Source organism: Astyanax mexicanus, chromosome 6, assembly GCF_023375975.1.
Source record: "Astyanax mexicanus isolate ESR-SI-001 chromosome 6, AstMex3_surface, whole genome shotgun sequence".
Classification (NCBI taxonomy): domain Eukaryota; kingdom Metazoa; phylum Chordata; class Actinopteri; order Characiformes; family Acestrorhamphidae; genus Astyanax; species Astyanax mexicanus.
This window is the reverse complement of record NC_064413.1, coordinates 280223-296828: the sequence shown is the minus strand read 5'-3', so window position 1 is coordinate 296828 and position 16606 is coordinate 280223. Positions and strand designations below refer to the sequence as shown.

Here is a 16606-nt window from a genome sequence, read left to right as displayed (position 1 = left end):
GGTCAGTTCATGTGAAAAGTATCTGAATTAGATCCTGATAAGATTTAAACTCATGTGTTTACACTCGACAGTTAAATCTGCCTCCAGACAGACTGAAATCTGATTGCTGTGTTGAAACACAATACACAAATCTGATTATTTCGTTGCAATAATTACAGGTTTCAGTTGTATCAGGAGAAGTTTATATATATTAATATAATGTGGCTCAAATCTGTCTAACCCTGCGTTCACACTGGCGAGGGCAGAGCAACCGGCAGCCATTCATTTCCTATGGGAGGAGACTTATGAATGATGACGCCTTAAAACAACATTCTCCAATTTTACATTATCCAACTCCAATTTCAGAGTATTCAATTGTTTTTTGACTGAGAGGAAACTCACTCAGACACGTGGAGAACATGGAAACTCCACCCAGGTAAGGACTTGAACCCGAGATGCTCACCACTACACCACCGTGCACCACTCCTCTACCAAATCAAAACACCAGTAATTAAAGCCAGGCAACAAGTAAATGAGCCGATTCTGTCCCTCACAGCAATCAGATTTCAGATTAATTACCCTGAAACACTTTAGTAAAAAAGAGGATACTAAACCACATGAAGCACCTGAATCAGGTGTGAACTCTTCGAGGGGAGCCGTACTGTACTGAAGATCTAACAATCTAACAAAGCGCTGGTTTTAATCATAGAAATAATCATAATCGTAGAAATATCGTAGCTATAGGAATATTGACGTCTGTGATAAACTTTAACACATAATAATAATAAAGCTTCTGCATTTATGAGCATCATATTCTATTAACAGTGTTTCTGTACAAAAGGGCTGAAGAAGGAGATTCTTTTTCTTTATACAAATTTCTTTTTTGAAAGTTAATAGAAAGTGTTTAAAGTTTCCCTCCCCGCCGTGCAGTTCTGTACATTAACTACAGGAAACAGATCAACACCCTGAAATAGAGTTATCCCTGCGTAAATCATCAGCCGGGCTGAAGCGCTCAATACACCACCTATACTCAAAACTACAGGAAGATCCTGATCTGTGCCGTCAGGAGAATTACACAATACCTCACCCTGAAGCACAATCCTGATTTCACCTGAAATCTTTTAGACTGTCTGCACTAACGCTCCTCAAGATCTGAATCAGTCGGTACGCAGTGTGAACATGCTGGATACTGAATCTGATTCTGTTCAGTGCTTAATCTAAAGATCTAAAGAACCCGAAACAACAAACAACAAAACAATGAAAGATTTACAACAGATTACCGTCCACACTACACTCCATACCCCTTAACATTAAACCACATTATTTCCTGAACTAGACGCAGTTTGCAATGACCCAACACTGTACATCATATATATATATATATATATACACAGCTCTGTAAAAATTAAATTAAAATAAGAGAGCACTTCAGTTTCTGAATCAGTTTCTCTGATTTTACTATTTATAGGTTTATATTTGAGTAAAATGAACATTGTTGTTTTATTCTATAAACTACAGACAACATTTCTCCCAAATTACAAATAAAAATATTCTCATTTAGAGAATTTATTTACAGAAAATGAGAAATGACTGAAATAACAAAAAAGATGCAGAACTTTCAGACCTCAAATAATGCAAAGAAAACAAGTTCATATTCATAAAGTTTTAAGAGTTCAGAAATAATCAATATTTGGTGGAATAATCCTGGTTGGTTTTTAATCACAGTTTTAATTTCATGCATCTTGGCATCATGTTCTCCTCCACCAGTCTTACACACTGCTTTTGGATAACTTTATGCTGCTTTACTCCTGGTGTAAAAATTCAAGCAGTTCAGTTTGGTGGTTTGATGGTTTGTGATCATCCATCTTCCTCTTGATTATATTCCAGAGGTTTTTAATTTGATAAAATCTGGTAAAGAAACTCATCGTTTTTTAGTGCTCTCTTATTTTTTTTATTTTATTTTACAGAGCTGTATATTAGAGCAGGATGGAGTGTTATCAGAAAGGTATTTCTAAAGCTACAGAAACTCTGGGTAATAAACCAGCAGGTTGTGTTTCACACCTACATGTTTTCATCTGGTTTAACATCTGGATTCGGTGTGATTGATTTGTGTAGGTGTGAACACAGTAAATCATCATACACTGGGGATTGCAGTTTGATCCAAAACACACTCAGATGCTGTTCGGTTTACCTGCTAATAAATTATCCAGATCATTACTACAGCTTTAAACATGAGTTCACTTTGATTCGTACAGAAAATGATGCGCTAATCCAGAACACAAGAAGGAGCTTCTTCCTGTATTTACTTTCCTTCCCTCAGACAGTTCAATGACTGGCCGATCTCTCCAATAAGCAAACAGTAAACATAGTCATGTGATTTGTTGAGACACATTTTGGTGCACTTGATTTTTTTTTTCTTTCTTTTTTTTTTAAGAAAAGGATCCAAATCAATCTGAAGAAAAAAGCAAAAAAGCAAAAAAAAAAAAAAAAAAAAAAAAATACGATTAAGATTAGCATCTGCTATAAATCAGCTCAACAGTGGAGAAACTCTATCGACTATGTCAAAGCTAAGCTAAGCTAAGCTAAGCTTAAATCTGCGACCTGTCTGAAGCTCTACAGCTCTGAAAGCACCTCAGGCAGCGTTAGGTTTTATAAACCCGGGAATCCAGCGAACTGATGAGCCTCAAACAGACGATACGAGACGAGGCTTCCAGAACCAGAAATCATTACACAAACAATTACCCAACAAACACAAACTCACCCGCACTCAGATTCCTGAAAGGCAGAGAGAGTCGTCTTCCCCAAACAAATACAATTACTCACGAGTTCTGATGAGGAAAATGAGCGATGAGTGAGTGAATATAAATTTATCAGATCCAATCAGAATTGATCTGAGACACGCTGAGCAATATTAATCTCTTTTAAGAGGAGAAAAAAACAGGGCCGTCTGAGAAAATTTGAATATCTTTAAAAAGTTACTTTATTTCAGTAATTCAGTTCAAAATGTGAAACTGATTTATTATATAGATGTATTAAACACAGAATGATCTATTTTAAGCGTTTATTTATTTTATTATTGATGATTATGAAGCTTACAGCCAATAAAAACCAAAAATCAGTGTCTCAGAAAATGACAATATTATATAATATAATATTTTATATATAATTATATAATATATTATATAATATTATTAATATAATAATATTATATAATAATAAAATTGGTACTTTTGGTAAACAGTGTACCAAGTCCTGCTGGAAAATGAAATCCGCATCTCTATAAAAGTTGTTTTCAGCAGAGGTTCAGCTGTAAGATATGAAGTGCTGTAAGATTTTAAGGCTTTAGACTTGATAATAAAACACAGTGGATCAACACCAGCTGATGACAGACATGACTCTCCAAACCATCTCTGATTGGTGGAAACTTTACACTAGACCTCGAGCAGTTTGGACTGTGTGTCTCTCCACTCTTCCTCCAGACTCTGCTCCCTTAATTTCCTTTAAGAGAAATGTAAAATTTACTGATGATCAGTGATGGTTTGGAGAGTCATGTCTGTCATCTGCTGGTGTTGATCCACTGTGTTTTATTATCAAGTCTAAAGTCAGTGCAGTTTAGTTTTCCCACAAAATCTTACAGCACTTCATATCTCACAGCTTCCCTCTGCTGATAACAACTTTTACGGAGATGTGGATTACATTTTCCAGCAGGATTTGGCACACTGCCCACACTGCCAACAAAAGTACCAATTAGTCTTTTATAATATTCTAATTTTCTGAGACACTGATTTTTGGGTTTTTATTGGCTGTAAGATTCATAATCATCAACAATAAAAGAAATAAAAGTTTATAATAGATCACTCTGTGTTTAATACATCTATATAATATATGAGTTTCACATTTTGAACTGAATTACTGAAATAATAAAGTAACTTTTTAGAGATATTCTATTTTTTTGAGATGGCCCTGTAGAAGAAATAGAAAGAAAGAAAGAAAGAAAGACAACACTGAAGCTTGAAAATACTATAGTGAATTCAGCAACACTCTTCCGAGTTTAAACACAGAGAACTGGAAATGTTCTGGAGCTCCTCGAGTCCTCAGGGCTCGAATGATTCCAACATCAGATTCAGAAACAGGATTATAAATAATCAGAACAGATTCTGCTACAAAGTCAAAAAGAAGAGAAAATCACCAGGATGAGAGGAGGAGTGAAGCGTTAGGAGTTCTTATTTCTCTCTGTAGAACAGGACGTACGCTTTCAGAGACTCGGGCAGTGGCAGCTTCAGGATCCTGTCTCTCAGGAAGTTGACCTGAGGCTCCTCGGGTTTGTTCGGCTCCACGCTGTCCTTCTCCTGCTCTTCCTCTTTGTTCTCCTCCTCGATTCGCTCGTCCTCCTCGCTCTCGATTGGCTGAGGGATCAGCTGGTTCCCCACGAACACGTAGGTGTTGATGCGGTGTCGGCGGCGGCAGCGGCGGAGCTTGCGTTTCTGCGGCGCTCTCTGCACCGGCCCGCGGGACAGCGTCTCCTCGCTGGTCAGGTTCCGGAGAGTGCGGCGAATGTAGATCCGAGAGAGATCCTGCAGACTCCTCACCGCCAGCGGAGCTGAACGTAAAACACACACACACACACACACACACACACACACAATACACACACACACACACACAATATACACACACACAATACACACAAACAATATACACACACACACACACACAATATACACACACACACACAATATACACACACACACACAATATACATACACACACACACACACACACACACACACACAATATACACACACACACACAATATACACACACACACACAATATACACACACACACACAATATACATACACACACACACACACACACACACACACACACAATATACACACACACACACAATATACACACACACACACAATACACACACACACAATATACATACACACACACAATACACACACACACAATATACATACACACACACAATATACATACACACACACAATACACACACACACAATATACACACACACACACAATATACACACACACACACACACACACAATATACACACACACACACAATATACATACACACACACACACACACACACAATATACACACACACACACAATATACACACACACACACACACACACACACACAATATACACACACACACACAATATACACACACACACACAATATACACACACACACACACACGCACAATACACACACACACACACAATATACACACACACAATATACACACACACAATACACACACACACACACACGCACAATACACACACACACAATATACACACATACACACACACACACAATACACACACACACACACACGCACACACACAATACACACACACACACACACGCACAATACACACACACACAATCAGAGGAAACAACATTCAGAGAAAACACTGAGAAAAACAAAATTAAATTCACTACAGGACACTCACTAAAACTCACTAAATCTTATTTAATCTAACCACCTTCAGACAGACATCTTATTCATTCTTAACTTTTATTTTTTATTTAAGTTCTTCTTTTAGTGTTTTATTTCCTTTTTATTTGTTTCCTTGTGTATTATTATTATTATTTTAAATTGTTTTGTATTATTGCTTTTTAACTTATTTTGATTTTATTTTATTATTACTATTATATATATTATTATCATTTTTATTATTGCTTTTATTTTTTAAGTTCATTTATTTATTTGCATTTTTATTGTATTATGTAAAAGTTAGTTTTAGTTTAACTTATTTTTGTTGTATGAATCTTATTGTGTTTGATCTTAATTTTTTATCAATTAAAATTATTTTATATTTTATTCTAATTCAGTTTTTTTCAAATAAAAATCTAAAAACCCCCTATATCAAGGAAACATGTATAAACACTTCAGAAATCAGTAGCGTTTTCAGATATTTTAGATTTAAAAAATAAAATTTCTGTATGTAAAATTGCTCCAAAACTATATTTTTAAAATTGCATTAGAACTATAATTCAAATGAACCAAATTAATGGTGAAAATCGTGCAGCGCTGAGTGAGCGGTGTTCATGCTCAGTGTAGTAGTAGTAGTAGTAGTAGTGTAAGTATGTGTGAGTAGAGCAGTAGTAGTAACTCACGCAGCACCACGGCGTCGGGTTTACTGCCGTCGCTTCTGCTCTGCTGAACTAAAGGAGCGAAAGAAACTGCCAGGATGTTCTTACTCTCCCACGAACTCTGACCTGTCCTCGTTATCTGAGTCAACTGCAACACAAACACAATCAATCACTATCACAATCAATATCACAATCAATATCACAATCACTATCACAATCACAATCAATATCACAATCAATATCACAATCAATATCACAATCAATATCACAAACATATACATTCACAATCACACACACATGTATATATGGCAGAATAAATAGAATAAAAGTGTTTCACATGGTCTAGTTTACACCCAAAGAACAATTGTTAAAATAAGATAATATAATGACAAAATAAAATAGATATCAAGATAAATACACAAAAAAATAAGAGAGCATTTAAAAATAAAGAGTTTCTTTGATTTTATCAAATTAAAAATCTCTGGAATATAATCAAGAGGAAGATGGATGATCACAAACCATCAAACCACCAAACTGAACTGCTTGAATTTTTGCACCAGGAGTAAAGCAGCATAAAGTTATCCAAAAGCAGTGTGTAAGACTGGTGGAGGAGAACATGATGCCAAGATACATGAAAAAAACTGTGATTAAAAACCAGGGTTATTCCACCAAATATTGATTATTTCTGAACTCTTAAAACTTTATGAATATGAACTTGTTTTCTTTGCATTATTTGAGGTCTGAAAGTTCTGCATCTTTTTTGTTATTTCAGTCATTTCTCATTTTCTGTAAATAAATGCTCTAAATGAGAATATTTTTATTTGTAATTTGGGAGAAATGTTGTCTTTAGTTTATAGAATAAAACAACAATGTTCATTTTACTCAAACATAAACCTATAAATAGTAAAATCAGAGAAACTGATTCAGAAACTGAAGTGATCTCTTTTAATATGAAGCGAACTTCACTGGAATTGTGTTTGTAGGAGATACTTTTATTTTTATTTTCTGCTGAAAATAATTTACCTGATCTTCAATCGGCATGACGAGAATCCCCCCGACCTTCAGCATGACCTTCATGTAGTTCTCGTGGTCTTTCTGAACTCCGGCTCCACAGTAAATCCGATCGTACTGATGGCTGTCTGAGGAGATCTCTAAACAGTTCCCCACCACAAAATGAGGTTCACAGAACTCAAACCTGAAACACAATTTAATATACAGCAAGAAAAAGGTTATTTACACAAACAGATTCATTCATATTAATAATGAAATATATAGAAGAGTATAAGAAAGGTTGATTTTACTTTATTAAACTACTAAAATGTACTGTAAATGTGTTTTAAAGATGAGATTTCTGCAGACAGACAGGAATCTTTATTTTTATTTTATGAATTCTCCCTCATTCTACTACAGTTCTACTTTTGCAATGTTATTGGCTCTTCATGCATTTATAAAATCTACTCAAATAACAGCTAGATTCATCAATTATCATCAAATAAAGGAACTCTAAAGAGTAAATCTTCAGATTGTGTTTCTTAATATAGTTAATATTGAATATGAGGTATGTTCTTATTATATTTTTGAAGACAGACTTAACATTTTACACACCAAAAAATAGAAAAATAGTTTATTTGATTATGTTCAGCTGCAAAGTATACAAAAGCAGAACAAATTCAGAACATAAATTCTAAAACTGCCAAAACAAACTTAATAAATAAAAAAAAGCCTCAAAATAGTACGGCAAACCTTTGGAAACAAAATTATTCAACTTTTTTGTTTTGTTTTTCTGTTCAGTTTTAAAATATATAAATGAACTGCAGTAAGGTAGCTTCACAATCATAAAAATGTGTATTTTTAAATTCAACTGCATCAATGCAACGATACACCAAATATGATCTTAATAAAATGAATATTAAGATTTGCTCACTTGTCGAAGCTGTCACTGTTTTTGATGAACTCCTCCAGTCTTTCTCTGGCGTACTCCACCACGTCTTTGTGAAGCTCCACCCCGTGATTTACTCCAAACGGACCTGAAAACAATGTTCATCATTACAAAGATGATTATATAACATAAAAAAGTATTTGCCCCTTTATAGATGAGTAAATATGATCTCCTTTATGAAAATTGTGTGTGAATGTACCTAAATTTAATAATCTAATCTTTCACATGTCTGGGGGAATATTGGCCAACTCTTCTTTACAGAATTGTTTTAATTCAGAGACTGAGGTTGTTCTGGGTCTTATTGGGACCTCCTGGATGAGTTGTCCATGCCCTTTTGGAGTAATTTCAGTAGGCCAGTGTTCCATGTTCCAATAGCTTTTACTGAATCCCAAAGCTTAAGAATTAACAGACTAATAGATTAGTAGATCAATGACAATCTGTTCCTGAAATTTCTTAAATTGAGATCTTTTTTTCGTGATTTATTGATTCTAGTTTGTTTAAAGTTTGTTTGATAATCAAAAAAATGTGTGCCAAAAAATCAAAAACAAAGAAATCTGTAAGGGGCAGATACATTTTAACGCCACTGTATATATCTCTATACAGTTATTACTTATTTTAGTTGAGAAACAAATCGTTTATTTTTAATTATACATAAAATAAAGCAGCAGAATTTTTCATTGTTAAAATTATCTTTGTAAATCAATTAATAAAAAACAACATATTATCTGTTATAATAAGACAGGTAGCTGCACACTTGCTGCACTGTAAACTCTGCTGAATTTCAGTTAAAGGTGAATTCACTGACCTATGATCAGGCCCACCATGGTGCTCAGGTATCCTGTTCCGCTGCCCAGGTTGAGAAAGGATAGTCCTTGCTGGAGTTTCAGTGCTTCCATTACCTCAGAATAGATGCAGGGAGCTGAGAGGTGAATATTGCCGTGTTTCCAGGCCAGGTCTTTGTAGGCGTTGTCCCTGTATCCCTCCAGGTAATAATCCCCCCGATCTATAGCTCTGAAAGCCTGCTCCACCCGGTCCGTACGAATATACTGAGCCTCCTTCAGATTATCAATTAAATCATCATTATCCTCCCCCGCGCTCACTGCTCCACCCATGATCCTCACCAAACAACACAGAAACTAAAACAGGAAGAAGAGAAGAGGAAGAGGAAGACAAGAGGAAGCTCTTCACCCGGATCAGCTCTGCTTCACATTCAGGAGAAGAAGAAGATCTCTCACTTCCAGCAGAGCATTCAGGATTATCATCAATCACCTCAGATCAACATCACACCTGAGAGAGAGAGAGAGACAGAGAGAGAGAGTGATACAGAGAGAGAGAGACAGAGAGAGAGAGAGAGAGAGAGAGAGAGAGAGAGAGAGAGAGAGACAGAGAGAGAGAGAGAGACAGAGAAACACAAAAACAAAGATTTTTACTGTCTGGACCTGGAGTACCCAATTCTGTATGTAAGTAACTATAGGTTTAAATAGGATCTCCGGTGGATTTGGTGTTTTACTCTAAGACTAGGTCTGTGGCTGAACTGCACTTCGCAGGGCATTATTACACATGTTGTGACAGACAGACAGACAGACAGACAGACAGACAGACAGATAGATAGATAGATAGATATATAAAGTAACATATTACATTACAAAGACTCTGTATAAAAAAAATTGGGGAGGGAATAATAAGGTTGGATTTGGGGGAGGAAGGAAGAAGGAGAAGGCAAAAAGGAAATTTTGTGCTTTTATACTGGGTATTGTTAACGCTTTTCTTTTTTTTAATTCATTATTGTTTTTTTTGTCCTTTTCTCTCACCCCAAAAAAAAATAATTCTTGTATTATTTTAATAGCTCAGTTAAGCGTACGCCATATCAGATCATATGCAGTAATAAAATATAATTTTCATTTTGTTGAAGTAGTGTATTTCTGAAATATATATTTTTTAAATCAGTGTTTTGTTATATCATTAGGAGTATCGTTATCGTAAAAATATTGTGATATTATTTCAGGGCCATATTGCCCATCCATACCTCCAATACTACCAGCTTTTTATGTTCACTGGGGAAAATAAGTATTTGATAAGCTGCCGATTTTTAAATTGCAAACAAATTTTTATTGTATCAAATATTTATTTCATGTAATAAAAAGCAAATTAATAATTAAAAAAAAAACATACAATGTGATTTCTATATTTTTTAGATTCTGTTTGCACAAGTAATGGGAACCTATGATAAAAATTACAGACCTCTACAAAATCAGCAGCACATTAAATATTTATTTTCTCCACTGTACTTTATAAAAGCCACTACCACCCACAGTGTACAGCACAGTGATGATTTTATCTTTTAATCATTTTGTTTGTGGGATGTTTGTTAGTATCTGACCATAAACTAGACTAACACAAAAACAGTAGCTGTATAAAAACAGCAGATCCAGTGTTTCCTTAAAACCAAACACAAACAGCGTGAACTTTCTGGCTTTAAACCACAAAACAGATTAAATCAAACAGGACAGTTTTGGGCACAGAACTAATGTTCTACAGACAGACACAATCCATCCCAATTAAAACTGACAGAAAACAGCTGTGACCTGTTTAATGCTGGATTCCAGGCAAGATCTGGAGCAAGATCTCACTCTGCACTTATTCAATACTTCACAATAACCCGCGCTGCAGGCCTGCGGGGCTTTAATACAGGTGATTTTATTTACATTTAACCCTTTCTTTTACTTTATTTCTCTTTATTTAACACTGCCACCAGCAGAGAGGATATCACAGCAATTACATCCTGTATTCTGAGAGCTCTTACAGGAAAATCTGCTCTTTAAAATGTCTGCAGTATAAAGAACCTGGTTCAGGATTTTCCCGTTCTGTACTTGGCCTCACTGTGACTAGACTCACCACCTTTCAGACATGACAATAAGAGGTGCCCACCACTTACTTATTTACTTAAAATTACTCCTATCTAGCACTTTTTTTGCTATTCAAGGCTCTTAAGGGACAATTACATTCTACACACATCCAACACCCACCAGTGAGAAGTAGCATCCAATCGTGCACAGCGTACTCTCAACCGGAAACCACCGTCCACCTGGACAACTGAGGAGCTGACCCAGCACTGAGTTCCAATCCATATCTGGGCATCCATTCATATACACACACATAAAACTCACACCACCAGGGTAATTTTAGAGTACCCAATTTTCTTAGGTACTTAAGAATACACAGTTTCTCTAATCTCATGTTTCTGGACAGGGGAGGAAACCAGACAGGGATTGTCGCAGGACCCCAGCGTTCAAGGCGAATGTGCTAACCACTGAATCACTAAATTCCTTTTAAATGTCCAAAACATTGCCCTTAAAAGATGGAAAGTGCTGCTATTTAGTGAGGAAATATGTAATCTGTTGTGTTTGGGCACTTTTTGGAGACACAGTTTGTGTATTGCTACTAATTAACGTTTAGTTGACAATGAAATATTGGAGTTGACCGAAATCTATAATTGACAATATGATTATATCGACTAATCGTTGCAGCCCTACAGCACACCAGGTTCCTACTATAGGACCCACCATTGACCCCAATGTAGGACCCCAGCATAGGAGCCACAAATACAGGCTCAGCTGTACTGCTGAATGATCCACAGTAGGATTCTCCTTGTGTTTTTGTAAATTTCTTGGTAGCAGGGGTTCCAGCACCAAAGAGCACCAGCCAATCACTGACAGTCATTTATGGACCTTTATAAAAGCTGTTAGACAGAACACTAAGCTACTAAAGCAGCTGATCCATCATTAATATGATTAGTGTGCTGGATGCATAATCACTCCATTGTCACACACCACTAATGCTGTACCAGGACAAACCTGCTGGTACAGTTTCAGAGTCGGACCTGAGAGTAATGTTTTATTACTGCAGCGGCGGCGCAGTGAGGAGTCTCTCCCCTCTGGGATCAATAAAGTATCTATCTATCTATCTATCTGTCTGTCTGTCTGTCTGTCTGTATCTACAATGGAAAAAAACTACTTACTTATTTACTGTTATTGAGAAATAAAAATTTTAAATGTGGTACTACATTTACCTCATGTCCCCCGGCACCATCTTCAAGTCTACCCCAGTCTACTAATATAATTCCAGTATAAGTAACAGGACTGAGAGACAGTGTGCTTTAATGTACTAAGAGCTTTCTCTCGGTCATATCTGAGAAGTTAAGGAGACCAGTTCTGTATGAGAGAGTGCTCTGAACTCAGTGGCCGCTGTAACAGAGTCCTGAGCTCAGCAGGGACGAGTCTACAATAACATGCAAACTGAAACCACATCAACAACACATGCCTGAGTCTGACGGGAGAGAAGAGACGCGTCAGAGAGCCTTCAGCTCTTCCAGGAGAAGAAGGTCTCAGGGGTCGAAACAGATCTGAGCACATGTAAAACACATTTCTCTGACTTATAATGTAAATTGCTTCATAATAAAACACATTAACTGACCTTTACTGTGGAAACACGGCACTTACTGGACAAACTGATTATCCAGTGTAAAAATCCACTTAGCTTTAGGCCAGTACTTCTCAGCCCTGGTCCAGGAGACCCCTCACCCTGCAGTTTTCAGTGTTTGTCCTGCTTCCAAACCACCCAATTCTACTAATCAGTTCGTTAACAACCCTTTATTGAGTTAAAAAGAGTGAGTTAAAGCAGGGGAAGTGTGTAAAACATACACAGCAGTGGGCCTACGGATTGAGAATGGACCAGGGTTTAGAAATACTGCTTTAGGCTGTGCTGTAACTCAATGAAGGCAGTCTGAGACACACTTGGTCTATAAGAACAGGGTGGGTTGTCCTAATGAGAAGATGAGTCTGAATCAAACTCTGGTCTTTATTTTGCAAACTCTGGTTGCAAATTTGACAACTCAGCAGACAATCATACCTTCATCTTTACAGAACAGTAAGAAACAAAACCTCAGAGTTCAGCGGCCTCACACACTAAAGCTTCGTACGTACAAAAACATCGCTAAGGCCACATTTTTCACACTCACAGCCACATGTAGTAAGTGTGACTTGAACTCTTAAACGTGAAAATGTGTTCCCCCACACCAGTTTCATTTCCTACATACGTTTCTAATGTGTTTTAGCAACACTTGAAAGCGATGCAGTGAAACTGAAAATAAGAATGTTTATTAAGTCTTTAACTCTGAGCATACGCAACAGACAGTGACTGGTTTTAATCCAACACATAAAGAAAAAAGGGCCTGTGCACTCAGTAGAGCAAATATTAATAACTTTAAATACTTTTAAATAAAAGATTTAAGGAGGTTTTAAAAACGTTATATTTGCATCACACTGGCCACTCCTAACAATGACTGTGAAATAAATAACTGTAACAAGCCAAGAGATCTTGGCAAAAGTACTAAACTATTGAAACAGATCCAATATTACCTCTAATATGGCCCACTAAACTGTGTGTAAGGTGTTTAAAGGAGGAGGAAACACTTTACATTAAACTACAACTTGTAGGAGCTATCTGCAGATCCACTGAGGCAGGTTATAATTGTTGGAGATTCTTTATGCATCTTCAGATTTGCTCTTGGGCGTAACTTGCCTCAACTGCCTGGACATGCTGCGAGTTGTTTGCCAATTATTTATTTTGTGGTTAACAGCACAGCTGATTCTACCTGTTCTGAGTAGTGATGCAAGATGATATCAGAACTAGATCAGCCAATAGGACCAATATTTTAAAAGCAATACTTGCTGTAAGCTGGAAAAGCTTATTTTTATTCGTTTTAAAGTTATACCGGGATGTCTAGTCTCATCCAAAGTTGTAAATGTGTATATCAGCATTGGTGTAGGCCTATGTTTTTGATGATATTTTTTTTTCATATTTTTTATATCACACAAAAAATAACAAATCTTAACTCCTGATCTAGTATTCAATATTCAATAGTCAATATTAGGGTAAACATCTGAGACAAGAAATAATGCTTCAGTTGACTCCAGTGTAAATTTAGATCATGGAATATAACAAAGATCTGTTTTTTTTTTTAATCGGAGAATGAGGACATATGTTATATACATAATAGAAACAAAAAGAAAAAGTCCATTATTCATGATTTAAAAATAAAGCTTTTACAATAAATAGCATATTTTACTTTTATTCACAGAACCTAGTCTGTTCCATTACAAAAAGATAAAGCAGATCACTCCAGTCCATCCATACTGCTGAAAGATCTGCTGAAATCCTCACAGTTTCAGCACAGCAGTGTTAAATCTGCAGATTCAGCACCACATCCGCACTGCGTTATAAACCCTGAGCCTCCATATACAGCTCCAACAGCCAGACTTCACCTTCATAAACACAACAAACCACAGATCTGCTGATTATACACCGCTTTTATATGCCTCAGTGTTTAATTACCTACCTGACCTTACCTTTACGTTACCAGTTAACCAGTGAGTCCCCAGATGTATGTGATTATTTATACCTAATAATTTAATATACCTGCATCTGAACTTTTCTATAGCATGGATGTTAAATACATTTAGTGTGGGGAAACATTAACACAAAACATTAAGACACAGTGCGGAACAAGGCACTACACTGACAGCTAGCAAAGAACATTGAATAAAAGTTTTTTTGTTGTTGTTGTTTTTAATAGGTTATGTGAGATAACATATTTTAATATTGATAACGGAAAAACAACATTTAGCTAAAAAAACATTATTTACCATTTTTTCAAAGGCATGGGTTAGCATTGAAATTCTAACACTAAGATACCCGACAGACAACAACATATATAATAATCATAATTACTACGAATAATAGCATTTATTATTAATATTATTGTTAATATTATTAAACGACTCTTTCTACACGCACTGCATGCAAGCTAACGCTTAATATTGTCACCCAGTACCTTCGATGTACAACTTATGGTGTCAGCTAACTAGATAAGCTAGCATGCTAACTAGGCTAACCAGCTAACTAGCACTAGCTAGGTTAGTTAGCTAATTCAGTTAGTTAATGCTAGTTAGCTAGAGAAGCCAACATTTATATGTTTGTTAAACATTACAGAGCATGTTTTAACAAATGTCAGTTATGTTAATTAGGCTACTAATTAGCTTGCACTAGCTAGATTACAGTTATTTTCTGTTTGGCTAACACAGCTAACCAACAGTCAACTAGCTAACCTAGCTTTCTTTATCACCAGAGTTAGCTAACGCTAGCTAGCTAGCTAGTTATTTCTCCATTACTTCAACCAATAAGTTACTTTCACACAAATAACTAACTAGTTAACTAAGCTAACCTAACTAACCTAGCTAACTAAGATACCTCATCTAAGCTAGCTAACTTATCTAAACTAGCTAACTAAGCTAACTCATCTACCTAGCTAGCTAAGCTAACCTAACAAACCTAGTTAACTAAGCTAACTTATCTAAGCTAGCTTATCTAACTAGCCACTGTTAACCATTCTAAAGACCCTCAAATGCCGTATCTCTCTTTAATTTAAGCAAACATTTAAAACGCTCAAAAAAGCGAAAGAAAGCACAGCATATTTGTATTTTGTTTAACACCTATAACTACCTGGCTAACCTGCTAACTAGCCCTAGCTACTTTAGTTAGTTAGCTAACTTACCTGTTAGTTAAACGTTAAAACGTTTGACAGCGTTTGACACAATAGTTAAGCTAACTAACTAGTTAGCTAGCACTAGCTAGCTTACATTCATTTTTCGTGTTTGGCTAACATAGCTAACTAACATCTTAGCTAACTTTACCCATCTTTATTACCAAAGTTGGCTAACGCTAGCTAACCTCTTTCTCTTATAAACAGGCTAATACAGCAGAGCTAACTACACGGCTAACGTTACTTTCACATAATAACTAACTATTTAACTACGCTTACTTAGCTAACTAGCCACCGTTAGCCTAAAGACTAAAGCAACAGTGTTATCTAACTACCAGTCTGCTGCGTTATCTCTCCTTTTCTCTCTCTCTCTCTCTCATTTCACCAAACATTTAAAACGTTTAATCCCTCCAAAAACAGCGTGTTTGTATTCTGTCAATCAGACAATAGCTATATATGCTAAGCTAAGCTACGCTGTGTGTGTAAGTAAACGGATAAACAGTTAGCTAGGCTCGCTAACGTTAACAAACAACATAAGCTAGCCTGAAGCTAGAGGTGGATAACCCAGGTCCAGAAAGTCAAAATCCATCCCAGTTTTGTACCACCTGCCTGGGCTGCGCTGGGTGAGCTAGGCTGCAGCATAGCCTCCATTGCAGGTGGTACAAAACCCTGGGATGGATTTTTACTTTCTGGACCTGAGTTCTCCACTTTTACCTGCAGCTGCAGACTCGGTATTTTAAAGCAGATGTTTTTGTCGAACAGCAGTTTTTCTCTGACCTTCCCCCCATGAATAAACTCCAGGCGCTGTTCCTCACACTGAAGAGCCGGTGAAGAGCTGGGGAACAGTCTGTAGAATAGAAATATGTAGAAATGTCTCTCTCTCTTTCTCTCTCTCCGCGCAGCGCCGTGTTTTCCTCCTGCAGAAACAGCTGAGAGGATGTAAACA

General features: G+C 36.4%; 1 protein-coding gene across 1 annotated transcript; it reads right to left on the bottom strand.

The window, feature by feature from the left end:
• Positions 1–3984: 3984 nt before the first annotated feature.
• On the bottom strand, positions 3985–16606 carry pcmtd1 (protein-L-isoaspartate (D-aspartate) O-methyltransferase domain containing 1). The gene is made up of 6 exons (XM_022666971.2): positions 16438–16606; positions 8866–9347; positions 8046–8148; positions 7145–7316; positions 6146–6269; positions 3985–4579 (listed from the first exon to the last, which is right to left on the bottom strand). Exons 2-6 carry the CDS (start codon positions 9170–9172, stop codon positions 4203–4205), a joined length of 1083 nt encoding a protein of 360 aa, XP_022522692.1. The 5' UTR covers positions 9173–9347; positions 16438–16606; the 3' UTR covers positions 3985–4202.